Here is a 25,831-nt window from a genome sequence, read left to right on the forward strand (position 1 = left end):
AACCTCCGCCCCCGCCCGGGTTCAAGCAATTCTCCTGCCTCAGCCTCCCAAGTAGCTGGGATTACAGGCATGTGCCACCACACCCAGCTAATTTTGTATTTTTAGTAGACACAGGGTTTCTCTATGTTGGTCAGGCTGGTCTGGAACTCCGAACCTCAGGTGATCCGCCTGCCTCAGCCTCCCAAAGTGCTGGGATTACAGGCGTGAGCCACCACGCCCGGCAGCTTTTAAAATGTGGCTATTTCATGAGAAATTTGACTTCCTGTCTTCTCTTGAAAATAATTTTATGAAAAAAAAAAAAACTATAGAGACAGGATCTCACTATGTTGCCCAGGCTGGTCTTGAACTTCTGTGCTCAAGTGATCCACCTGCCTCGGCCTCCCAAAATGCTGGGATTACAGGTGTGAGCCATCACACCCAGGCCCAAAAATAATTTTAAAAACTATAGTAAGCCAGGCACGGTGGCTCACTCCTGTAATCCCAGCATTTTAGGAGGCTGAGGCGGGCAGATCACAAAGTCAGGAGTTCGAGACCAGCCTGACCAACACACCAAAACCTCGTCTCTACTAAAAATACAAAAATCAGCTGGACTTGGTGGCATGCACCTGTAATCCCAGCTACTCAGGAGCCTGAGGCAGGAGAATCGCTTGAACCCAGGAGGTGGAGGTTGCAGTGAACCGAGATTGCGCCACAGTACTCCAGCCTGGCCAACACAGCAAGACTCTGTCTCAAAAATAAATAAATAAATATAGTAACACCAGGCCTGATTCCCCTGTTGGCAACAACTTGGCTAGAGCTTAGTGGCTGTCCACTCTGTCTGGTCAAGTTATTCATACCACGGTTCCTCAAAGCCCCATACGCCTGACCCACGTCACTTAGTTTACCTGCCCATTCTTCCGTAACACTAGAAAAGATATAGGGGGCAAGGAGTTGAAGCGGGGAAGCTACAAGTGGAAAAAGAAAGGTTGTGTCTCTTATGGGCGTCACACATTTTGTGCCTCAGTTTTCTTTCAATTTGGAAGGAAGGTTTAGACCTGGTTTAAGTCAGGGCCATTTTGGACATAGAGATCTTGCGCTCAGCAGGTTGTATGAACTAGACTGTTAACATTTCTGGCTGGAGGTTAGGCCAAAGTCAGCTTGAGCTGACAGTCAACAAGCCCTCACTCAACTATTCAATTGCTGGAAGTTGTTGTCCAAAGAGAGAGCATTGGGCCACAACTCGCAGGGATCCCTGTGGGACAAAGTTAGCATGTTCCTTTTCCCCAGACCCACCAGCCACGCAAATAATTGCACCTGGCATCCCACTGTGGAGCACAGTTCATTTGTCTTGTTGGTTTATTGGCCTACAGAGTTGGACACACACACAAATGCGGAGATAAATATTGGTCAGTTTCTCTAAATCTGGGTCCTCACTACGTAGAGAGCTAGAGTCTGTAGAATTCTAAATCTTGCGTGCTGTGGCACAGAACCAGTGGCCTTCCCACTCTGCCACCACCCTTCTTCCCAGGGAACATGGGGAAAGAGGGCACGAACTAACAAGACTTGATCATTTTCAAAAGACAAAACTGCAAAATCCCAAATTTCCAACATCTGAAACTCACAATATTCAAATTCCCCAGTTCAAATACATATATTTTAATCTCCACGTCGCCACAATCTCATTTGTTGCCCAGAACCACCACATTCTGGAAGCTATTTTCCTTAATCATATTTAAAAAAAAATAAATGTCTACAATCTCAATTCTCCCAAAAAAAAGTCCATGGTTTTGGAATTTTGACCTATTCTGAAGTTCCAATTCTCCGGTCCATCCTCAACCCTTCCATTTTCCCATGCCTGTTTGCCTCAGAGGAGTACGGGTTAAGGATATAGGGGCACTGTCATAACCTCTGCCCTTGCCTCCAGGCCTTCCTCAGTCTCTCTTGTGGTTCCGCTGTATAGATAGATAGATATATAATTTGTGTGTAGATATATATATGTATTCTTTATTATGTATTTTTTTGCAGTTTTTCTAAAGTGCCAGAAACAAGATTTGTGGGAATTTTTAGTGAATTTTTTTTTTTTTTTTTTTGCATTTTTTCCCCATTTGAAACTTCCCCCCCTTAAAAATTGGAACTTGGTACATTCAGTAGGAAATTCATCACTCAGGCTGTGGCCAAGACCAAGAAAAGTGCAAAGAGACAGAGGAGGAATGAAGGAGTGACTCCTCTGTGGTTAACATTCAGGGAGCCTGTCTAAAACCTCCCCCTTTGTATATGCTGGGAGGGTATGAGGGGTAGGAGGATGGTCCTGGCCCTCCCTAAACTCACCTCCCTCCAAAAGCCATGATCTTGCCCTTGGCAGTGATTGCTGCTAGGGCAGCCATCTTGGCCCCAAAAACAGTAGCTGGGGAAAAGGCTGCCATTTTGATGACAACAACTTTTCCTTTTAAAACTGCACTCCTCTAATTCCCATTTGTCAAATTTGCTCCCCCAAACTGGCTCTCCCCTTGTGAGCTATTTTCTGGGGGGAGGTGGGTGGGATGGGAAACGTTTATCCAATCACAGAGCAGGGAGGCCCAGTTTTCAAAGAGAATTAGGAGCAAACATTTCTTCATCTCCCCCACTGGAAGGAAATACAGGGACCCCTGACCAGGGTTAACTAGTGCAAATTAGGGATTAGGGACTATTTAAAGTCCCTGTACCCCATCCCTAGGCTGGGATCTTTGGGTGAGGGGAACTGAGTCAAAGATGGGGTGTAAGGTGCTATTTTGAAGGGAAAGCTGGTGGGGATACCCCAAAGCCCACCAGAAGAGTAGAATGGTTCCCCAAAAACCATCTGGAGTGACTGGTGAGGGGAGTGACACTGGGGAGATGGGAATACAGGTAAGGATGGAAGGTCATGTGCAAATCCTGGGCTTACCCACCCATCCCACCCCTATCATTTTTCTGGCTATTTGGTCTAGTCTGGGAGAAACCATCAGGAAAAAAAAACAGGGAGAAAGTAGATTTCCTTCTCCATCCCATTTGGAGTTCTTCCCTCCTGGCCCCCAAATCTGGTTTAGCCCAGAATAGGCCATATGTAGAGGCAGAAAGAGGTGTGATCTGCTCACCTCTTTTGCCTTGGAAGAATCTGGAGCTCACTGGATTTGGGGGTCAAGATAGGGCCAATACTTCCCTGCCCTGGACTGGGAAAGTGCTCAGCCACAGAACAGAGGGGCAGCCCTCCCCCACACCTCCTTGACCTGGCTTGGGAGAGGCCATCTCCGAAGTCCAGGAATATGGGGAGGAACATGGAAGATCCAAAGGCATGGAAACCAAGGAAGGCGTCTTGATGCAAGGGAAACAGGGACGTAGAGACCCACGCTTGGGAAGGATGGAACCCAAAGCCACACTCCCAGGCGGGTGGGGTCAGGTATCACAATGGTCTGGTCCAGGCCCTGGGCCACAATGAATGGAATGTGCTAGGAAGCATCTGGGAAGGGCTTAGAGAAAGCTTCAGAACAAGGGGGGTCATTAGGAGAGAGAGATGGTTTCCCCCTAGGTTTACGAATCAGGGGAGCAGGTTAGACATTCAGAGCTGGTGGGGGCCGTGAGTAGAGATTCAGGTTAAGTATATTGCTCAGTTGCCCCAAGGGCTGGAGAAGGGATGGAAGCTGGCCCTGCCCCTCATGGAGGCCATTCCCTGGAGGAAGATTGAGAGGGGAACCTCGAAAGATCCCTTCCCAGGAGATGGGAAAACTACAATCTCACACAAAGCAGCCTGACCCCTGAGCTCCAGGGGCCCCCAAGTCCCTGCACAAGAGTGTGGAGGGGCTCCCAAGGGGCAGGGAGGCCAGGGAGCTGGTAGTGGTGGGGGGTTCAGGGAGGGTGGCATCTGGTGAAAGGGGGATTGAGCCCCAAGGTTCACCCCACATCACCCTTCTGGGTTCTCTCAACCCCTGCCCTTTCCCCTTCTCCCTTAGGGGGAACTGGTGGAGGAAGAGTTGGGGGAGGTGGTGTTGGCGGGGTAGGGGGTGCTGCTTGAGGATTCACTGCGTAGCCAAAGACCCCTGGTAGGAAGGGAAGGGCCCCCCCACCCTTCTCATCAGGTAGGACCATGTTGAGAGCAACTGGGAGAGCGGCCAAGTTACTGAAGTTGTAAGGGTAGGCGGCAAGGAGCTGGGGGCCGTAGACGAGCGGGTAGGGCTCAGGGTAGAAAGTGACTTTGGCAGCCCCTATCCCCTCCATCCGGTCCCCCTCACCAGCTCCCACTGGCCCTTCACTCCCAGATTTTCCCCTGCCACCACCAGGTTCCCGGCCGCCCCCAATCAGGGCCAGTGGAAATTCCTGCACAGGTGGGTATGCATAGCTGCCCCCGCCTGCCACCACTGGGGGTTCCTCACCCCCTGAGATGACAGGGTCCTGGAGTGAGGCGGTCTCGGAAGCTTCCTCAGCAGCAGTGCTCCCGCCGCCTGCCTCACCGCTGGATGAGGAGACTTGCATCTCTTGGGGGGCTTCCTCCTTGACATCCCCGGGCCGGGTGCCAGCGCTGCCCTTGGAATAGGCAATGACAGGAGTTGGGGTGCCCCCGGGCCGCTCAGCAGCATGCCTCTGCCCGTGACGGCTCAGGGCAGCTGCGGTCTTGCACACCTTGGCGCACTGGGGGCAGGTAAAGCGGGTGGAGGGCCTCCGTCCGGCCCGGGAGCTGTGGGAGCCCCCACCATGGGCCTCTTGGTGCTTTCGCAACTTTCTCAGGGTGGCAAAGGTCTGGGCACAGTCCCCACAGCGGTGCCTCCGCTCTGTGCGGGCACGTCCCGCTGGGCTCTCCGCTGCTGGGGTTTCCTCCCAGCTCCTCCGTTCCAGCTTCTGCCTCCAGCGTGGTGGCCGGCGGCCTCGGGGCGGCCCACTTCCCCCCACACTGGCACCTCCAGCAGCTCCAGCCTTGCGTTTAGGCTTGTAGGAGTAGTAGGGCCTCCAGAGCTGGTCCTCCCCACCAGCCTTTGATTCCTCCTCATCCTCCTCCTCCTCTTCGTCCTCCTCCTCCTCATCATCCTCACTCTCCTCCATCTCCTCTCCGCTCAGCTCCCCAGGACGCAGGTCAGTCTCTGAGATGCGGCGCTTGACAATGGCCTCCTCCCCGATTCGCACAGTGATCTGACACAGTGGAGGTGGAGCCTGCAGCTGAGAGGGGCCCCGGCCAGCCCCTGCGGGAGCACCCCCACCTCCACCAATCCCGCCCACTGGCTTGGCTGTGTAAGTCAGAGTCCTTCCGGCCCGTGGATTCCGGCCCTTGGCCTCCTCCGTGGTGGTGGCCGTGGCTGGCCCTGCAGCGGTGGCCGGGCTGGCTGCTGTGGCTGGGCTGGTAGGTGTGGCTGCAGGCTCAGGGGGAGGAGGTGGGTATTCTCGTTTCTTGGGTGGCCTCGGGGGAGCAGTGTAAGTGATAACCGAGGCGGCTTGGGACCCTCCTGTGCTGGCCGTCCCACTCCCCCCTCCACCACTGCTACTGCCCCCATGGACAATGACAGAGGGGGCTGGGTGGGCAAAAGTGATGACAGAGGGTGGAGGGCCAGGCTCTGGGGCAGGTGGGGGCCCAGGCGGCGGGCTGGCTGGCATTGCCACGGAGGCCGGTGTGTTGAGGCTTGGAGAAAGGGGGGCCTCTGGGGCTCCCTGGCTGTAGGTCTTGTAGGGCCGCTTGGCTGCCCGCATGGGGAGCAGGCGGTAGAGCTTGAGTGTATTGAGCTTGGGCTTGTAGCCTCCATTGGGTGTCTTCTCACTGGCGAGGAGGCCCGGGCTAATGCCGTGGAAGGCTCGCTGGTGGGTCTTCAGGTTATAATAAGTGACAAAGGTCTCCCAACAGAAGATGCACTGGTACCTGGGTCAGCATAGCAGGGAATAGGGCAGGAACACAGCCACTTGAGTCAAGGGCCCTGAAGTCTCCCAGGTCCTCCTGCACCCTGCACTCAAACCTGTGACTCCCGCAGCCTCGCGCTGCCTCCCTCACCCAGCCAGCCTCAGTGCGGGGCGCCCATCTGAGCTCAGTGCCCCCACCGGCTGTGAGACTCTAGGCCTCGGCTGTTCCACTTGGGACCCAGCCTAACTCACAGAGCCTTCTTCTCAAGCCCGGATGACAGAATGGGGAAACGACTTACGAACAGGGACACCGCGTGGAAACTCAAGGCCTTGCTCAGAATAGTGTAATGATTCCTGGACATGCCTGTGCCACCGCAGTCCTTTCCGGTGAAGGGAGCTTTCTCTTTCCCTCTAGCCCTTCCCCAGAGCAGCAAGCCAGGACATGGCACAAAGAGACTTAATAAACCTCAGCTGATGAACCCTGGAGGCGAGGCTGCAGTGAGCCAAGACTGCTCCACTGCACTCTCGCCTGGGTGACAGAGCAAGACTCCGTCTCAAAAAAACAAAAAAAACAAAAAAAACCTCAGCTGAAGGAACTGGGGCTGGAGGGAGGCAGACAGGTGAGTGGTGGTGAGCAGGGGCCTCAGGATGGCTTTTTTTTTTTCTTTTCAAATGATTTGTAGAGGCTGGGTGCAGTGGCTCATCCCTGTACTCCCAGCACTTTGGGAGACCGAGGTTGGCAGATCACCTGAGGTCAGGAGTTCGAGAACAGCCTGGCCAACATGGTGAAACCTTGTCTCTACTAAAAATACAAAAATTAGCTGGGCATGGTGGTGCGCACCTGTAATCCCAGATACTCACGAAGCTGAGGCAGGAGAATCACTTGAACCCAGGAGGCAAAGGTTGCAGTGAGCTGAGATTGAACCACTGCACTCCAGCCTGGGGGACAGAGTGAGACTCGGTCTTAAAAAAAAAAAAAAAAAAAAAAAGCCAGGTGTGGTGGCTCACGCCTGTATCCCAGAACTTTGGGAGGCCAAGGCAGGCAGATCACGAGGTCAGGAGTTCAAGACCATCCTGACCAACATGGTGAAACCCCGACTCTACTAAAAATACAATAAAAAAAAATTAGCTGGGCATGGTGACGCATGCCTGTAATCCCAGCTACTCAGGAGACTGAGGCAGAATTGCTTAAACTGGGACCTGGGAGGCGGAGGTGGCAGTGAGTCGACATCACACCACTGCACTCCAGCCTGGGCTACAGAGGAAGACTCTGTCTCAAAAAAAAAAAAAAGAAAGAAAGAAAAAGAAAAGAAAAAAAAATTGTAGAGATGGGGTCTCTATGTTGTCCAGGCTCGTCTCAAACTCCTGGCCTCAATCGATCCTCCCACCTCAGCCCCACAAAGTGCTGGGATTACTGCAGCTAGCCTAGTCTCAGGATAACTTTCTAGGCCCCAAGCCCCACCCATTGCTGCCCTCGTCCCTGTGATCTCTGAGTGCTGGCCTCCGGCCGCTCCCCCTGCCAGCCTGGACCACTCACCTGCGCTCCCCCGTGTGCCACACCTCATGCTTCGTGCGGTACTCCGCCAGGGCGAACACTTTCTCGCAATAGCGGCAGGGGTACTTCCTCCGCCACGAGTGTACATTGCTGTGTCTCTTCAGACTGGACAGGGTCACATAGGAACGCTCACAAGCTGCGCACACATACAGCACGTGGCCGCCCACCACCTTCACCACGTGCTCGGGGCCTCCTCGGAAGCCCGCCGGTGGAGGCAGGGCTGAGGCGTCCACCCCTGCAGGACCACCAGGGCCAGCGCCCCCGGCTCCCAGCCCTGTAGACCCCCGAGTGCTGGCCCCTCGTCGGCACTGGGCCTCATGGGTCTGCAGCCGTTTGGGATGGATGAAGCTTTTTCCACATTGGGGGCAGGGGAGGGGCCGCCGGGGTAGGGAGCACTGCAAGTCAGGGGCCTGGGCCTCAGCCCTGTCACCCTCCCACTCCCCAGCTGGCCTGGGCCGGGGCCCGAAGCTGTCCTCTTCAGGCTGCGAGGTGGCCATGGGGGCTGGGGTAGGAGGTACCCAGGCATCACCTCCCTCTCCCAGGCCCTGAAGGCGGGAGATGCCCAGACGGCGCCCCAAAGCTCCAATCTCTGCTACAGCTGCCCCGTCCCCTCCACCACCAGGCAGTGCGAGCCGGGCGCTATAGATGAAGTTGAGGACATCAGAAAACGCAGCTGCTGGGACCCCTGGCAACTCCAGGACCCGGGGCGGGGAAGAAGCAGGGGGAGAGGCTGGAGGGGGAGAGGAAGAGGAAGAGGAGGAAGAAGAGGAAGCAGAGGAGGAGGAAGAGGAAGAAGACGAGGAAGAGGAGGAGGAGGAAGAGGCAGCTGTGGTGGTGGCAGGGTTGGGTGCGGAGCCCCCTGTAGCTGGTGGGAGGGGCAGTGGGGCCGAAGTGAGCAGGGCCTCTCTGAAGAAGGGACTTGAAGCAGCCAGGACGCTGCGGTGAGCAGGGAACTTGGTGTCTCCGGCTATGAGGGTGACGTCACAGAAGAGGCCACGGAGCCGCTGTTCATTGAGCTGGCGCAGGACGGCGGGGGCATGAGACGGGTCCGTCACCTCTGCAGGAGGGGGCATGGTGCCAGCCTAGACAGTGGGAGAGGAGGCCAGGTAGAGTCTCGGAGGCTGGGCAGAGGGCAGAGGCTTCTCAGGTCAGGCAAAGAGAGGGTCAGGAGCTGCTGGTCAGAAGCCAATGGAGGGCTGAATCACTTCAGGCCACAGAAGCCAGGGCTTGGCCCTTAGCCACCCAAGTCTGGCCAGCATCCAACACCAGTATGTCTAACTCACTTCTGTGGCTGGAAGAGGCCAGAGATACCTCAGGTCATGGTGAAGGTCAAGGGGTCATGATCTCTGAAGTCATAGACTAGAGAGGTAAGCAAGGGAAACCTCTCTCACGGGAAGGAGGAGAAAGCGCCACAACTCCTGATAGCCATTTCACAGAACTCCCCAGCCTAGACAAAATGGCCGCCCCCGCTGGCCTGCTGCCTTGGGTCTACTTTTCCCTCACTGTAGACCTCTGGGTACTTTCTCACCTGAGAGCACAGCCAACATGGAGTGGGGCGGGGGGTGGCTCAGCGAGTCCCTTCTGCTGGGCCTCTTCCTTCTGTGGAGAAACAGAAACCATGTCAGGGGAACCTAGAGGAGGAGCAGGAGAGGGTCCTCAGGGAGGGAAGTGGGAGGAAAAGCCCCCAGGAAGTGGGGAGGGGTGCAGGACTGTGGCCAGAGAGGACATCCGGGTGAACCCGGACCCCTCCCCGGAGCCTCTGCCAGGTTATTTGTTTAGCTGCGTCCGGTCAAACCTGGGAGGCCACGCAGGTTCTTACAGAGCCTTGTTCTGCAGGCCCAGAGAAGTACAGTGACAAGATAATTTGCATATTCCCAATTCACCTCCAAACAATATAGTAGCACAGGTCCAGCCCATAGTTCAGGGAAGCCTGTCACAGCACTCTCAAGTCCCTTTGGCCCAATCTCCAGGGCTCAGAGGAAGTCAAAGATTTGCATGTTGTCATTTATCATCATGGTCTCATTTACATATCAAAATAATTTGTGAGTTTTTAAAAATGGGACCTAAGCTGGTAGATATTCAAATGAGGAGAGGACCTCCTCATATCCTGCCAGCCCCATAAATCTCAGAGGGGGTTTCTGGCCCAGCTGCCAGGCAACCATTGAAGCCCACTGACCCCTACACAACTGCCAGCTCGCTCCAGTCTCTGGAGGGCACTGGAAAGGCCACAGGACCAGGAGGCCTGGTCCCAAACCTCACTCAGAGACCTGATGCCCTAGGGATTTGGGCTGAAAAAGCAGCATAATCAAGGCCGGGCGCGGTGGCTTATGCCTGTAATCCTAGCACTTTGGGAGGCGGAGGTGAGCAGATCACGAGTTCAGGAGATCGAGACCAACCTGGCTAACACGATGAAACCCCTGGCTAACACGGTGAAACCCCATCTCCACTAAAAACACAAAAAATTAGCCGGGCGTGGTGGCGGGTGCCTATAATCCCAGCTGCTTGGGAGGCTGAGGCAGGAGAATCGCTTGAACCTGGGAAGTGGAGGTTGCAGTGAGACGAGGTCACGCCACTGCACTCCAGCCTGGGCAACAAGAGCAAAACTCCGTCTCCAAAAAAAAAAAAAAAAAGTACCGCACGGCCACTTTCCCCTGCAGGCACCATCAGGGCCTTGAGGACTCTTTTCAGTTGAAGGTTTGAGTTTGAAAGCCAGACTTATCCAAAGTCACACAGCGTTGATAATGACAGGTGGCACCTATTTAGAGATCCAGGCCTGCAGAATTGAGAGCAGAGCTCTCCAGACCCTCTCCTCTGCCCTCCACAAAGCCTGGGAGCCGTCACCCATCTTTGAGGGTGTCCTTCCATATGCCATGGGCCACACGTGTCTTCAGAGGCGTTCGGCATCAGGAGTTCCTCATACAATTCCCATTCTCTGAAAAATGTTCTTTCCCATTTATCACTCATACTATCTGGACTCAAAGGCCTTTTCCCCACATACACCCCATTTCGCATTCCCCAAAATATTTTCCTGACACTTCTCCTGGATGGGAAGAAGGAAGATGGTAAACAGGGATGATATTCCAAAGTTTTAACAACCCTGTCTGCCAGGGACAGATCAGGTTCTAGTGTTACCCTGTCAATTGGTGAATTTCAGATAGGTCAGGCATCCTGAGGAAGGGGCCTCACTACATTCGTGGGCTAGTGCTCAGGCCTGCCACTCACTTCCATGATAACCACTGGCCCACTGGGACCCCAAGAGTCAGTGTTTTATTTGAAGTACCTCATTTGTTCCTTATCACTACCCTGAAAGGTAGCAGTTAGCTTTCCCGCTTTTTAAATTTTTATTTATTTATTTATTTTGAGATGGAATCTCGCTCTGCACCCAGGCTGGAGTGCAGTGGCACAATCTCAGCTCATTGCAATCTCTGCCTCCCGGGTTCAAGCGATTCTCCGGCCTCAGCCTCCTGAGTAGCTGGGATTACAGGCACTCACCACCATGCCTGGCTAATTTTTCGTATTTTTAGTAGAGACAGGGTTTCACCCTGTTAGCCAGGGTAATCTCGATCTCCTGATCTTGTGACCCGCTCGCCTAGGCCTCCCAAAGTGTTGGGATTACGGGCATGAGCCACCACACCCGGCCACTATCCCTCCTTAAGGCCAGACACTGTGGCTCACACCTGTAATCCCAATGCTTTGGGAGGCCGAGGTGGGTGGATCATCTGAGGTCAGGAGTTCCAGACCAGCCTGGCCAATGTGGAGAAACCCCATCTCTACTAGAAATTAAAAAAAAAAAATTAGACAGGCATGGTGGTGGGTGCCTCTAATCCCAGGTACTTGGGAAGCTGAGGCAGGAGAATTGCTTGAACCCGGGAAGTAGAGGCTGCAGTGAGCCGAAATCGCTCTGGATGGAGATTGATCCAGCCTGGGTGACAGAGTGAGACTCTGTCTCAAACAATAAAAATAAAAATAAAAAGAAATAAAAAACAGGCCGGGCATGGTGGCTCACGCCTGTAATCCTAGCAGTTTGGGAGGCCGAGGCGGGTGGATCACAAGGTCAAGAGATTGAGACCATCCTGGCCAACATGGTGAAACCCCATCTCCACTAAAAATACAAAAATTAGCCGGACACGGTGGCGGGCACCTGTAGTCCCAGCTACTGGGGAGGCTGAGGCAGGAGAATCACTTGAATCCAGGAGGCGGAGGTTGCAGTGAGCCTAGATTGAGTCACTGCACTCCAGCCTGGTGACAGAGCAAGACTTTGTCTCAATAAATAAATAAATAAATAAAATGACAGACTATGGGCTGGGTGCAGTGGCTCACACTTGTAATCCCAGCACTTTGGAAGGCTGAGGCAGGTGGATCTCTTGAGCTCAGGAGTTCGCGACCAGCTTGGGCAAGATGGAGAAACCTGGTCTCTACAAAAAATACAAAAAGTAGCCAGGTGTGGTGGCGTGCGCCTGCAGTCCCAGCTAATCAGGAGGCTGAGGTGGGAGCATCCCTTAAGCCCAGCAGTTCAAAGGTGCAGTGAGCTATGATTGTGCCACTGCACTCCAGCCTGAGTGACGGAACCACACCCTGTCTCAAAAAAATAAAATAGGCTGGGCGTGGTGGCTCATGCCTGGAATCCCAGCACTTTGGGAGGCCGAGGTGGGTGGATCACCTGAAGTTCAGAAGCTCGAGACCAGCCTGGCCAACATGGTGAAATCCCGTCTCTACTTAAAATATAAAAAATTAGCAGGGCATGGAGGCAGGCACCTGTAATCGCAGCTACTCAGGAGGCTGAGGCAGGAGAATCACTCGAACCCAGGAAGCGAAGGTTGCAGTGAGCCGAGATCACGCCATTGCACTCCAGCTTGGGCAACAAGAATGAAACTTCGTCTCAAAATAAATAAATAAATAAATAAATAAAATAAATGTCAGATTATGGCTTATAGATGCTAGGTAGCCGGCCCAAGGACATAGGAGCAGCTAGTAGCAGGGATGGGATCTGATCCCAGGAAGTTTGGCTCCAAAGCCTATGTTCCTGATGACTTCACGACTTCACCATACATCAATGAAGGACGTGTTTATGGCACCCACCAGGGCTCAAATAGCCTACCTGGGTGCCTTTCCGAAAATTAGAAGCAAGGTTCTTTCCTCCAGGAGGCGGCAGCCCTGTCTAGGTGAGCAAAGTCAAGGTTTGCCTCCAGTCCTCATTCATCCCATTGGCTGGGCCTGCCAGCCTGCACAACCGTATTAGTGGGCTTGGAGCCTATGCATGTGTGACTGTGTGCTGACTGCCACAGTACTTGGATGAGACCTGTCAGGGCTTCTAAGAACCAGAGACACCCAATGCTGGACTGGCCCTTAGGGATCACACACAATCATCGTCATCATGATCTCTGTAGCTGCCATTTGTGAATTTTTTTTTTTTTTTTTTTGAGTCAGGGTCTCATTCTGTTGCCCAAGCTGGAGTGCAGTGGTGTGAACATGGCTCACTGCAGCCTCAACCTCCTGGAATCAAATGATCCTCCTGCCTCAGCCTCCTGAGTATCTGGGACCATAGGCATATGACATAATGCCTGGCTAATTTATTTATTTACTTTTGTAGAGACGGGGTCTTGCCGTGTTGCCCACGCTTGAAATACTTACCATGTGCAAAGTATAATGCTAAGCATATTATCTGTGTCATCTCGTTTCAACACTCAAAATGGCCACAGTGAGGCCACAGGCTTAGAGAAATCACATACTCTAAACTCCTCCCTTCGAGGTAGAGGGAAGGTAGTGATGGGGTTATCTGCCTCAGATTTTATTGCTAGCCAACCCAGCGTTTGGACGCAGCTTGAGTTCAACTGCCCTGTGACTGGCTACTGCCCTGCAAGGCCTTATAGGAAGTGGAAAAGACTAGCTATGTGACCTCAGGCAGGTTACTTAACCTCTCTGTATCTGTTTCCTTGTCCATACGGTGGGGACGATTAATAGTTCCTACCTTGTGGGGTTGTCATAAAGATTAAGCGAGCCAACAAGTGGCAATATCTAGTTCGTAGAACTCAGTCCTGGAAAATGGTGGGGAGAAGTGGTGAAAAAAAAAAAGGCATAAATTGGGCTTCATGGTAGGTTTGGTGGCTCTGTGGTTTTCAAGTTTTTTGTTTGTTCTTACCATTTCTACTCTTCAATGCCTGTGTGACTTCAGAGGTGCCACTGAGGTGGGGATCTGAGCATGGACACCAGACAGGCCCTGCGTCTTGGGTTCCCTCTGGCTGGAATGTTCTTTCCTCCAGATAACCTCAAGCAGTGAAGCCCAACTTCCTTTAAGCCTTGACTTAGAAGCCACCTTCCCCTGAGGCCTTCCCTGGCCACTCCCCACCTCCTAAAACTTCCTATCTCCCTCCCCTACTTTATTTTACTCCTTAGCACTTAGTAACACTTTTTTTTTTTTTTTTTTTTTTTTTGAGACAGAGTCCAGTTCTGTCACCCAGGCTGGAGTGCAGTGGTATGATCTGGGCTCACTGCAACCTCCTCCTCCCAGGTTCCAGCAATTCTCCCGCCTCAGCCTCCCGAGTAGCTGGGATTACAGGCGCCCAACACCACACCTGGCTAATTTTTTCTTTTTTTTTAGAGACACAGTCTCACTCTGTCACCCAGGCTGGAGTGCAGCGGCACAATCTCCGCTCACTGCAGCCTCCGCCTCCCCAGTTCAACCAATTCTCCTGCCTCAGCCTCCTGAGTAGCTGGGATTACAGACCCGCCACCATACCCGGCTAATTTTTGTATTTTTAGTAGAGATGGGGTTTCACCATCTTGGCCAGGCTGGTCTTGAACTCCTGACCTCGTGATCCACCTGCCTTGGCCTCCCAAAGTTCTGGGATTACAGGCATGAGCCACTGCACCTGGCCATTCTTTTTTTTTTTTTTTGAGACGAGGTCTCACTCCGTTGCCCACGCTGGAGCACAGTGGCACAATCACGGTTCATTGCAGCCTCAACCTCCCAGGCTCTCGTGACCTCCCACCTCAGTGTCCCTAGTAGCTGGCACCACAGGTGCACACCACAATGCCCAGTTAATTTCTTTAAATTTTTAGTACAGACTGTATCTCCCTATGTTGGCCAGGCTTTTCTTGAACTCCTGGGCTCAAGTGATCCTTCTGCCTCAGCCTCCCAAAGTGCTGGGATGACATGCGTGAGCCACTGAAACTGGCCCAGCTGCTTCTCTCCCTTTTTTTTTTCAGGGGGGACACAGTCTAGCTCTGTTGCCCAGGCTGGAGTGCAGTGGCACGATCTTGGCTCACTGCAACCTCCGCTTCCTGGGTTCAAGGGATTCTCCTGCTTCAACCTCCCGAGTCACTGGGACTACAGGCGCCCGCCACCACATTTTTTTTTTTTTTGAGACAGAGTTTTGCTCTGTCACCCAGGCCGGAGTGCAGTGGCATGATCTCAGCTCACTGCAAGCTCCGCCTCCTGGGTTCACGCCATTCTGCTTCAGCCACCCGAGTAACTGGGACTACAGGCGCCTGCCACCACTCCCAACTAATTTTTTTTTTTGTATTTTTAGTAGAGACAGGGTTTCACTATGTTAGCCAGGATGGTCTCGATCTCCTGACCTCGTGATCCTCCCGCTTCGGCCTCCCAAAGAGCTGGGATTACAGGCGTGAGCCACCATACCCAGCCAGGCCTGGCTAATTTTTGTATTTTTAGTAGAGATGGGGTTTCACCATGTTGGCCTGACTGGTCTTGAACTCCTGACCTCAGATGATCTGTCTGCCTCGGCCTCCCAAAGTCCTGAGATTACAGAGCCCAGCCAACTGTTTATCTTTTTTTGAGACTGGATCTTGCTCTGTTGCCCAGGCTGGAGTACAGTGGTGGGATTGAGGCTCACTGCAGGCTTGACCTCCTGGGCTCCAGTGATCCTTTACCTCTCAGCCTTCTGAGTAGCTGGGACTACAGGTACCTGCCACCATGCCCAGCTACTTTTTGTATTTTTTGTAGAGATGAGGTTTCACCATGTTCCCCGGGGCTGGTCTTGAATTCCTGGGCTCAAGCAATCCGCCCAGCTCAGCCGCCCAAAGTGCTGGGATTATAGTGGAGAGCCACTGCGCCCAGCTCCTATTTCTTATTTATCTCTGGAATGTAAGCTCCAAGGGGTAAAAGGTAGGATTTTTTGGGGTTTTGCTTTGTTTTTGAGATGGTGTCTCGATCTGTTGCCCAAGCTGGAGTGTAGTGGTGTGACTTCTCTCGGCTCACTGCAACCTCCGCCTCCTGGGTTAAAGCAATTGTCCTACCTCAGCTTCCCAAAAACCTGGAATCTAGGCATATGCTACCACACCTGGCTAATTTTTGTATTTGTAGTAGAGACAGGGTTTCACCATGTTAGCCAGGCTGGTCTCGAACTCCTGACCTCAGGTGATCCACCTGCCTCAGCCTCCCAAAGTGCTGGAATTACAGGCGTGAGTCACCGTGGTCAGCCCTTTTTCTTTTTTTTTGACATGAGGTCTTGCTTTGTTACCCAGGCTGGAGTACAGTGGTGTTACCACAGCTCCCTGCAGCCTCGACCTCCCCCAGGCTCAGGTGATTCTCTCATTTCAGCCTCTCAAGTAGCTGGGACTATGGGCATATGCCACCGCCCAGCAAATTTTTTGTATTTTTAGTAGAGATAGTGTTTCACCATGTTGCCTAGGTTGGTCTTGAACTCCTGGAATCAAGCAATTCACCACCTTGGACACCCAAAGTGTTGGAATTACAGGTGTGAGCCACAGCACCCAGCCATGGGTAGGGAATTTTGTCTGCTTTGTTCACTACAGTATCTCAAGTCCTTAGAATAGGGCCTAGCACATAATGGGTGGTTAAAAACAAAACAAAAAAACAGGTAAATGAACGAACCTGTCCTCAAAGTCAATCCTCCAGGAAGGAAGCCATTATCCATGACGGACAAAGTTGGCCCAGAGATAGGGATGACAATTATAACTTGACCACTTCTGGGCCAGGCACAGTGGCTCATGCCTGTAATCCCAGTACTTTGGGAGGCTGAAGCGGGCAGATCACTTGAGGTCAGGAGTTCCAGACCAGCCTGGCCAACATGATGAAACCCCGTTTGTAGTAAAAATACAAAAATTAGCGGGGTGTGGTGATGCACGCCTGTAATCCCAGCTACTCAGGTGGCTGAGGCAGGAGAATTGCTTGAACCGGGGAGGTGGTGGTTGCAGTGAGCCAGAGATTGCGCCACTGCATTCCAGCCTGGATGACAGAGTGAGACTCTGCCTCAAAAAAAAAAAAAAAAAAAAAAATAGGCCGGGCATGGTCAGGTCACGCCTGTAATCCCAGCACTTTGGGAGCCCAAGGCAGGTGGATCACCTGAGGTCAGAGACTGACCACCTGTCTGGCCAACATGGTGAGACCAGCCTGGCCAACATGGTGAAACTTGGTCTCTACTGAAAATAAAAAGTTAGCTGGGCGTGGTGGTGGGCACCTGTAATCCCAGCTACCTGGGAGGCTGAAGCAGGAGAATCACCTGAACCTGGAAGGCGGAGGGTGCAGTGAGCCGAGATCATGCCATTACACTCCAGCCTGGGCAACAAGAGCAAAATTTCGTCTCAAAAACAAAACAAAACAAAATTTAAAAAACCATAAATAAGTTGACCACTCTGGAGTCCTCACAATTTGCCCCATACTCTTCTTGGGACCTCACACACACTGCCTCATTTAATGATATTCTCAGTATAGCCACCCCCAGTAGGTATTTATATTATCCTGTTGCCCAGGTTGGAGTGCAGTGGCATGATCTCGGCTCACTGCAACCTCCGTCTCCCGGGTTTAGCAATTCTCCACCTCAGCCTCCAGAGTAGCGGGGACTCCATGCCCAGCTAGTTTTCGTATTTTTAGTAGAGACAGGGTTTCTCCATGTTGGCCAGGCTGGTCTTGAACTCTTGACCTCAGGTGATCCCCCTGCCTTGGTTTCCCAAAGTGCTGGGATTACAGGCATGTGCCACCGCGCCTGGTCATATTATTCTAATTTTACAGAAGAGGAAACCAAGGCTCAGAGAGGGATATACCTTGCTCGAGATCGCACAGCTTGTAAATAGCATTCAAGATTTGAATCCAGGCCCGGCTGACCCCAGATGTTCAATCTTTCCCTCTGCCATACTGCTAGACCTGGCCCTGAAGGGGACTATGGCCCGCCAGCTGGTTACATAAACCACCGCACAAGGTCTCACGTGCTAAGTGCTAAATGTGTCATGTCTGACTCCACCCTTTCCCTCGCTCCCACATCCAGCAGTCATCAAGTGTGGCTGAAACCGCGGCCGAGCTTGGGAATGGCTCTGGAAATCTTCCCTTCGATAGCTCAGGTCCTTGTTAACACTCACATGGTCCAAGGCTATAGCCTCCCAGCTATCCCCTGGCTTCCAGGCTTACCTTCCTCCACCCAGCCCGCCTCCCAGTGAGGGTCAACATCCCTAACCACAGTTCAGGAATATCACTCCTGGGCTCAAAACCTCCACTGGTCCCCACTGACTCTAGAATAAAATTCAAATTCTTCTACCAGGCAGTCAAGGGCTCTAGTCTAGCTCCAATCTTCCTTTTTAATCTTGCCTTGTTATCCTCTTCAAACACACAGTAATCAGTGTGAGCCGGGCGTGGCGGCACGTACCCATAGTCCCAGCTACTCAGCAGGCTGAGGCTAGAGGATTGCTTGAGCCCAGGAGTTTGAGTCCAGCCTGGGCAACATAGTGAGACCCCATCTCTAAACAAATGAATGAAACCCCAGACACCCAGTGTTCCCTCCAGCTTCTGCATGACCCACACCTGCATGCCTTTGCCTGTGCTGGCTTGTCCTGCCAGAAATGCTCTTTCCCCAAGCTTGTCAAAATCCCTCCAAAACATTAAGATCTAACTCCAAAGCCACCTCCTTCTTGGCCCTCCCTGACCGACAGGATGAGGACAATCTCTCCTTCCTCTGACTCATCAACCTTTTGTGCCCCTATGGCCACCATCCACCTTATACAGCAGCAGAGACTCAGGTTCTCATGTTCTCAGCAGGGGATCCCTGAGCATCTGGGTCTTCTGAAATGGACTGCTGCACAGATGCTAAGTTCTGCAGGAGCTGGGGAGAAGAGTGTTGGAGGCAATTGCACAGAAAGGACCATCCACTGAATGTTCCAGAAGGTAGCAGAGTACAGTAGTTAAGAGCACAAGATCTGCAACCTGATTGCTCAGGTTCAAATACAGCTTCACCTCTCACTAGCTAAGTGACTTTGGACAAATTACTTAACTTCTCTGGCCCTTAGCTGCCTCACTTGAAAAAGGGAGGTAATTACAGGGCCTATTTCACGGTGTTGGTCGGAGGACTGAGTGGCCACACATAAGCGCCCTGAAGACAGTGGCTGGTGCACGGTCAGTACTAAGCAAGTGTGTGCTGCCATTATTATCAGCCAAGCCCCGAGAAGGTAATTCCCAGTCCTGACGGAGGGCTGACAGGGGCTGGCACAGGCACAGCCCCCAGACTGCAGCCACTTTCGGGTCCGTTTCCCACGTGCTTTTGGCAGAGATGCAGGGCAGGCAATCAGCCCCATTCCGCAGATGAAGAACTGAGCTTCCTTCAGATCAAGCGCCAGTGAGGGAATGGTAAAGACGCCAGAGCTCCTCAGCCCCTGGGCCATGGCTCCTTTCTCTTCACCAGGCTGTCACTGTGCACCTGTTGTGCAGGCTCCCCCAGGCAGCCACCCCTCCCAGCCCCCCATGCCGGAGGGCCTGTCCGTAGCACCCTCCCTTCCCCTACCTACACACATCCTTCCAGTGGGGCCAGGCACAGGAGACAGTGGTGTGCAGGCTTGGAATGCACTTGCACACACACCCGTAGAAGGGCCCAGGCCCCAAAGGTGAGGAAAACCTGTTCTGAGGAATCTGCCTAGCGAGCGAATTCCGTTCCGAGGCCCTTCCACTGTCGCAGGAGTGGGGCCCAGTATGCGTCAGAGATACCCACAAGGGGGGCAGAGAGAGGGAGAGGGTGAAGCAGGAGGAGGCTGAAAACTTCACGTTTCTTTTTTCCATTTTAGTGACAAGAGTCACACCCAGCCTTTACATAAACATGGCCAAGGAGCCGCTCTGTCTAAGCTTACTTCCCTTGTGGCCGCCCAGCCTCTCCTCCGGGTGACCCTGACATGCTGGGCAGGCTGATGAGGGGCAAACACACAGACCCTGCAAAGATTAGCTGGGCCGCCTGACAACACCCATGCCTCCCGCCGGCCGCCATGCACTACCCTGCATTTATCTCCCGCCTTCCTCATACCAAATCCCCTCCACAGCCCCACCACCACTTAAGCACACAGACGGCAGGCACGCATACACAGCCTGCTTGCGGCTGGCCTCTTGGGTCTGAGGCCCACACTACCCTTGTCACGCCACCTCCCTCCCCACATGTGTTTTCTGACCAGCTTGCCTCCCAGCCCAGCAGCCCCGACAGGCTCCTACAAACAACGTCACAAAAGAATCCTGTGGAGAATGTTGCAAACGCACAACCTTCCCCTTGCTTGGCTGCCCATGATCCCACAAGCACAAGTGGCGCATTCCACCCCGAACCCCTCACACCAGTGCCAGCAGACCCACGGGCCCGAGACACACCCTGGGGTTCCTTACTCCAGATCTTCCGGATCTGAGTTCTAGACGCGCAGCCCCCATGCAACACACTCATCACGGACACGCAAACCCATCCATCGCCCTCTTTACCACTGGACCACACCTCAGCAGAGCAACAGAAATGGGACCCAGACGTGACGCCTTCTGACTAAAAGGCCCACAACCGCCCCCTCCAAAAGGGCACATACACTGCATCCTGGCACCCTCCGCAACACATACAGCATGCCAGCTCTGCAGAAAACAGTTCATAAACAGGTCATAGGTGCAGCACAAGACGTACATGCGAAAAAACACATGCTGTAGAAAACATACAGCCCCACATCGAACAAACTCTGCACCCAGCATGCTGTGCCCTGCTCAGAATGCCCATCTGTCACCCAAAGCCACAGGGCTCGTCTTGTAACTCTGCCCCACAACACTGGACACCCCTTCTGGCTTTCTACCTCCATGGCCCAGGGAGGGCCCTACCCAGACCCCTGGCTGCCAGCAAACGGTGGTGCCCAGGAGAGGTTTACCTTGCCCCACCACACAGCAGGAGACACACGATCTCCAAGACTCACAGCCACAACCCTGCCCCGACGGCGCGGCGGTTCCGGGGCCCCAGCTCGCCCTGCGCACCCCGCACACCCCAACTCTGGGGCGCTAGGCGGCCCACCCCTCCCCCTCTCTGCCTGGCTCCTACGCCATCGCCCTCCCAGCAGCTTGCAGCGCTTGCCCGGGCTCACACCCGCCCCACCCCACCCCCAACCTGCCCCACGGGGGGAGGGGGACATTAGGCTGCAGAATTAACCCTTCAAAGGGGGAGTGAGCGCCGCCCCTTCCACGGCCCCAGGCGATCGCGTCCCCCGGCCGCCGCTCGCTCGGACGCCATACCAGGGCCCCCTTAGTCGCCCCCCAGCGTCGTGTGCGCCCGGGGGCGGGGCCAGGCTCAGCCCCCGACCCCTGCGCCCCCAGGTCAACCCCATAGGAGAGCGGTCTGGGCGCGGGGCGCGGCCGGGGCTCCGCGGCGCCGGGCAGCGGAGAGGGGGCCCGGCAGTTGGCTCCGGTCCGCCCTGGCCCTGCCCAGTTCGCCCCGGGGCCCACCTGACCGTGATGGCGCCGCGTCCGCCAGGCCCGGCTCATCACCGTGGCCGCCCCCGGCCGCTCCGGTTTCGCCCGCCTCCAGCTCCGGCTCAGGCTCAGGCTCCGGCCCCGGCCCCCCCAGCGCCTGGCCCCGGCCCGGCCCCGCTGCCGCCGCCGCCGCCGCCGCCGCTGACATCATCGGCTCCCCCCCCCCCGGTCCTACCCCCCCCCCCCCCCCCGGAACCAGCCCCCCCCCCCCAGCGCCGCCGCCGTCGCAGCCGAGAGGAGGCCGGCGCAGCGCAGCCGACACCGACACAAAGCTCCGAGCGCCCGACGGCCTTCCCCGGGACTGATCCCCGCGGCAGGACACCGCGTCGCGCTGGGCCACCGGGCGGGTGGACACCCAGCCGGGCACGGGCCGGACTGCAGCACCCCGGCAGGGGCGCAACACCACCGACCCCCAGGGAAAGGGCTCCCTCCGCCCTTCCCCCTGCACGCCCTTCACTCAGCGGTGCACACTGCCTGAAAGCATTTAACACACAGGCTCTCAGGGTGCAGACATGACATGGCAGACTCATAATCAGGCCCAGTGGGACCCACAGACTCAGGGTCAGCACACTCAAAGAGGGCCAGCCCTGGACACACACACACACACCCTCTCCAGGAATGCGCAGGAACGCTCAGCAGGCCGCGGAAAAGGAAGGCCCTGGCCATGCACACGGGGCACACATTAACGACCACCAGCGCAAATGAACACACGAAGCTGGCTGGGTACTTTGTCCCCACCAGCGGATAGATCCACATCTGTATCCTTGAACATAAATGCAGAAGCCTTGGTGTCGGCCTCTGGGGACAGCATCAACAAAACACCAGGTGGAAGCACACACAGAAAAAAACACATTCCTGAAACTCCACAGGGACAATCCCAAGAACTCCTCCCTGGTTCTGGAAAATTAAAAACTAAGGAGATGGAGGAGCCAGGCTTCAGAGCTCCTTGCCTTAAAACCTCCTTGCCTGAGGCCGGGTGCGGTGGCTCACGCCTGTAATCCCAGCACTTTGGGAGGCAGAGGCGGGCAGATCACGAGGTCAGGAAATCCAGACCATCCTGGCTAACACGGTGAAACCTGTCTGTACTAAAAATACAAAAAAATTAGCCGGGCGTGGTGGCGGGCGCCTGTAATCCCAGCTACTTGGGAGGCTGAGGCAGGAGGCGGAGCTTGCAGTGAGCCCAGATGGCGAGATGGTGCCACTGCACTCCAGCCTGGGCTGGGCAGGGTGGCACATGCCTGCAATCCCATCACTTTGGGAGGCTGAGGCGGGGTGGCTCACTTGAGGTCAGGAGTTCCTGAACAGCTTGACCAACATGGTGAAACCCCATCTCTACCAAAAAAAACAAACAACAAAAAACAAAATTAGCTGGGTGCAGTGGCTCACGCCTGTAATCCCAGCACTTTGAGAGGCTGAGGTGGGCGGATCACCTGAGGTCAGGAGTTCAAGACCAGCCTGGCCAACATGGAGAAACACCATCTCTACTAAAAATAAAAAATTAGCCGGGTGTGGTGGTGCATGCCTGTAATCCCAGCTACTTGGGAGGATGAGGTAGAATTGCTTGAACCTGGGAGGCGGAGGTTGCGGTGAGCCAAGATCACACCACTGCACCCCAGCCTGGGCAACAAGAGTGAAACTCCATCTCAAAAAAAAAAAAAGAAAAGAAAAATTAGCCAGGTGTGGTGGCGCACGCTTGTAATCCCAGCTACTTGGGAGGCTGAGGCAGGAGAATCGCTTGAATCTGAGAGGTGGAGGTTGCAGTGAGATGAGATCACACCATTGCACTCCAGCCTGGGCAACAAGAGTGGAAACTTCATTTCAAACAAAAAAAGAAAGAAAAGAAGCAGAGTTAGACTCAGTGGGAAAATAGGCGCACTACCACCTCAGGAGGGTTCCAGGGAAGAACCCCACCCCCACTCCAACCAGGTCACAATGGCTGGAGCTCTGAGGGGCCCAGGCTCCCTGAGCCAGGAGGAGAGAGGAGAAAGTCCAAGGAAAGATGGTGAGTATGGGGGCCAGGGGCCCAATACTCCCTCCCTATAGCTCCTGGTTGCTCCATTTCCCCTCCTTTCCTAAAACTTAGCTGTCTCAGAGATACCCACAAATAGAATTCCTAATAGTGTACCCAGGTGTCTCTGGAACTTGTGGCATCACACAGATGCATAGCATCTGAGGCTTCCTCCCCTTCCTCAATCCAAGAGGGCATCCTGGTTCCTTTTTCTCCTCCCAGGAACAACTTACCAGGGAAATGATACTCCAGGACGGCTCACTCCTTGCTTCCTGCTGCAGGCCCACATTATACCATCTCACTCATCTTTTAGGCCCTTTCTAACTCCCAAGAGTTCCTCCCAGACCCCATCCTCGCATCTGCCCTGCCCCAGGTCACCCGGGCTGTGGCTGCTGTCTACCCTGAGCTCCTTTCTCCCTAACAGGCTGGCAGTCACCCCTACTTCAACCTGCCCGACTTCACGCAGCCATCGCCGCCCTCCACTCCATCCAGCCTCCCCTCACACCAGCGCTGCCAGCCCTCTGATGCCACCAAGGGTCTGCTGGTGGCCCTGTTGGGTGGGGGCCTGCCTGCTGGCTTTGTGGGCCCCCTTTCTCGTATGGCTTACCAGGCTTCAAACCTGCCCTCGCTGGAGCTGCTCCTCTGTCGATGTCTCTTCCACCTCCCTATTGCCCTGCTACTTAAACTGCGTGGCGACCCACTTCTGGGACCTCCTGACATCCGAGGCTGGGCCTGCCTCCATGCCGTGCTCAACGTCCTCAGCATTGGATGTGCCTACACTGCGTTTCAGGTGGTGCCCGCTGGCAACGCTGCCACTGTTCGCAAAGGTTCTTCCACCGTCTGCTCTGCCCTCCTCGCCCTCTGCCTTGAGAGCCAGGGTCTCAGTGGCTACGACTGGTGTGGACTGTTGGGTAGCATCCTAGGATTAATAATCATTGTGGGACCTGGACTAGGGACACTGCAGGAGGGGACCACAGGTCTCTGCACCGCCGTAGGTTATGGGCTGGCTTTCCTGGGAGGCCTGACGCTGTCCCTGGGGCTTCGGGTCTATTGTTCTCTGCACTTTCCCTCAGGCCTCCCAACAGTGGCCTTCCTATTTGGCTTGGTGGGGCTGCTGGGCTCTGTGCCAGGCCTCTTTGTGCTGCAGACCCCCGTGCTGCCCAGTGACCTCCTGAGTTGGAGTTGTGTGGGGGCAGTGGGGATCCTCGCCTTGGTCTCCTTCACATGTGTGAGCTATGCGGTCACCAAGGCCCACCCTGCCCTCGTGTGCGCTGTCCTGAATTCTGAGGTGGTGGTGGCCCTTATACTGCAGTATTATATGCTCCATGAGACTGTGGCACCTTCTGACATCATGGGGGCAGGGGTTGTGCTGGGCAGCATTGCCATCATCACAGCCCGGAACCTCAGCTGTGAGAGGGAAGGGAAGGTGGAGGAGTGAGATAGAACTTGGGAGCCTGGGGGTTGGGAGGGGCAGGGGTAAATAGAGGCAAAGACTGAAGACGAACATGGGAGGACAAGTGACTGGAAAAGAACTGGTGTGGGAGAGGGATACCTCTCCCAGTCAAGAGTGACTTGGGGACTTGGTGGAGAGTGACTACCTGCAAGACCTGGAGCCAGCCTGGGACCAAGGGATGTGGAGTCCAAGCTGGGTCCTGGGAATCAGGGCATAACTAAGGGGTAAAGTCTGAGGAGCAGATCCAAGGGGCAGAGGCAGGCAGGCCGTGGGCCACGGGGAGGACTTCACTCAGCAGCAAAGAGAAGAGCATTGGGGCTGGAGTGTTCCGGCAAAGACAGAGCCAGCAGCTGCGCTGGGGGAGGGGAGCATGCCTCCCCACCCCTCCCCTCACGGCTAAGGTTTCCTTTTTTCGTGCTTGTGCCCCCCCCCCCCCCCTTTGGGGTGGTGACGTGACATTGACATCAAACAAGGATTACTCTGAATGTGGCTGTGCAGTGGTGTCGTCTCTGCTTTGGAGGGAGAGTGGAAGTCCTACGACCGTTCTCATTGGAGAATCCCTTGGGATCCCCGCCCCCCCATTTTATTCCTGAAATATTCTACAAAGTGAAGGATTTCCTAATGTTCAGATGCCTTGACCCCAAATCCCCCAGGACTTTCGTGGCCCGCCCCATGGCTAATCTGCTTTTCTCGGATTGTCGCGGTCCCGTGATCTCTCCCGGACAGTGGCCAGGCTCCTTCCAGAGCAGGCCTCCGAGCTGAAGTCTCTTCGAGCGGCTCAGGCCATGGATCTAGGACCATGGCTCGGTACGGCACGGCATTAGAGGCCAAGAGATGCCCACCCGTCTCTGGAGGCCGTTTGACCAACATCGGCTACTTCCGGACAAGCCACTGGTCCCGCCATCTTGGCTTGTTCATGCATATTCATCAAGAGAACTGCATATTCATGAGCAACCGCCCTCCCCCGGGAGCTCACTCGGGAGGACCCGCCCCGCCCCGCCTCCATTACCGATTCGCAGAGCAGACCATTTTCCAGCTGGGGGGGGTGCTACGAATGAGAGGCTTTTGCTGAAGATGAAACCGTTGTCCAAACTAGAATGAAAGCGGCCCAATTTTACCCTCGAATCTTCAAACCTTAAATCTCAGTGCAGAAGGGGGCAGCGAGGAGAGGCGGTGGGATTACAGAAAAAAATTCCTGTCTCCCAGTCACTTCAAAACGTCGCCCAACCAGCGAGCAGGGGGAGGACCCACGACTCTGGCTCGCACCCCGTGCGGGCCTGCGCAGGCGGCCCC

At 54.6% G+C, this 25,831-nt stretch overlaps 2 protein-coding genes across 5 annotated transcripts; one reads left to right on the top strand and one right to left on the bottom strand.

Moving 5' to 3' along the window:
- Window positions 1-1,307: 1,307 nt before the first annotated feature.
- Window positions 1,308-25,807, bottom strand: ZBTB4 (zinc finger and BTB domain containing 4). 4 transcript variants are annotated; one of them, XM_023193170.2, is made up of 4 exons: window positions 25,548-25,807; window positions 8,892-8,962; window positions 7,346-8,445; window positions 1,308-5,830 (listed from the first exon to the last, which is right to left on the bottom strand). In XM_023193170.2, the coding sequence occupies exons 3-4, from the start codon at window positions 8,434-8,436 to the stop codon at window positions 3,883-3,885; spliced, it is 3,039 nt and encodes a 1,012-aa protein (XP_023048938.1). In that variant the 5' UTR covers window positions 8,437-8,445; window positions 8,892-8,962; window positions 25,548-25,807; the 3' UTR covers window positions 1,308-3,882. The 4 variants fall into 4 exon arrangements, with proteins under 4 accessions (XP_023048938.1, XP_023048937.1, XP_023048939.1 ...); XM_023193169.2 differs by lacking the exon at window positions 25,548-25,807 and adding an exon at window positions 21,051-21,250; XM_023193171.3 differs by lacking the exon at window positions 25,548-25,807 and adding an exon at window positions 20,483-21,029.
- On the top strand, window positions 21,779-25,021 carry SLC35G6 (solute carrier family 35 member G6). Its single transcript, XM_023193173.2, has 2 exons — window positions 21,779-21,835; window positions 23,510-25,021. The coding sequence occupies exons 1-2, from the start codon at window positions 21,779-21,781 to the stop codon at window positions 24,521-24,523; spliced, it is 1,071 nt and encodes a 356-aa protein (XP_023048941.2). The 3' UTR covers window positions 24,524-25,021.
- Window positions 25,808-25,831: the final 24 nt, after the last annotated feature.

Source organism: Piliocolobus tephrosceles, chromosome 16 (genome assembly GCF_002776525.5).
Source record: "Piliocolobus tephrosceles isolate RC106 chromosome 16, ASM277652v3, whole genome shotgun sequence".
In the NCBI taxonomy this organism is placed as follows: Eukaryota; Metazoa; Chordata; class Mammalia; order Primates; family Cercopithecidae; genus Piliocolobus; species Piliocolobus tephrosceles.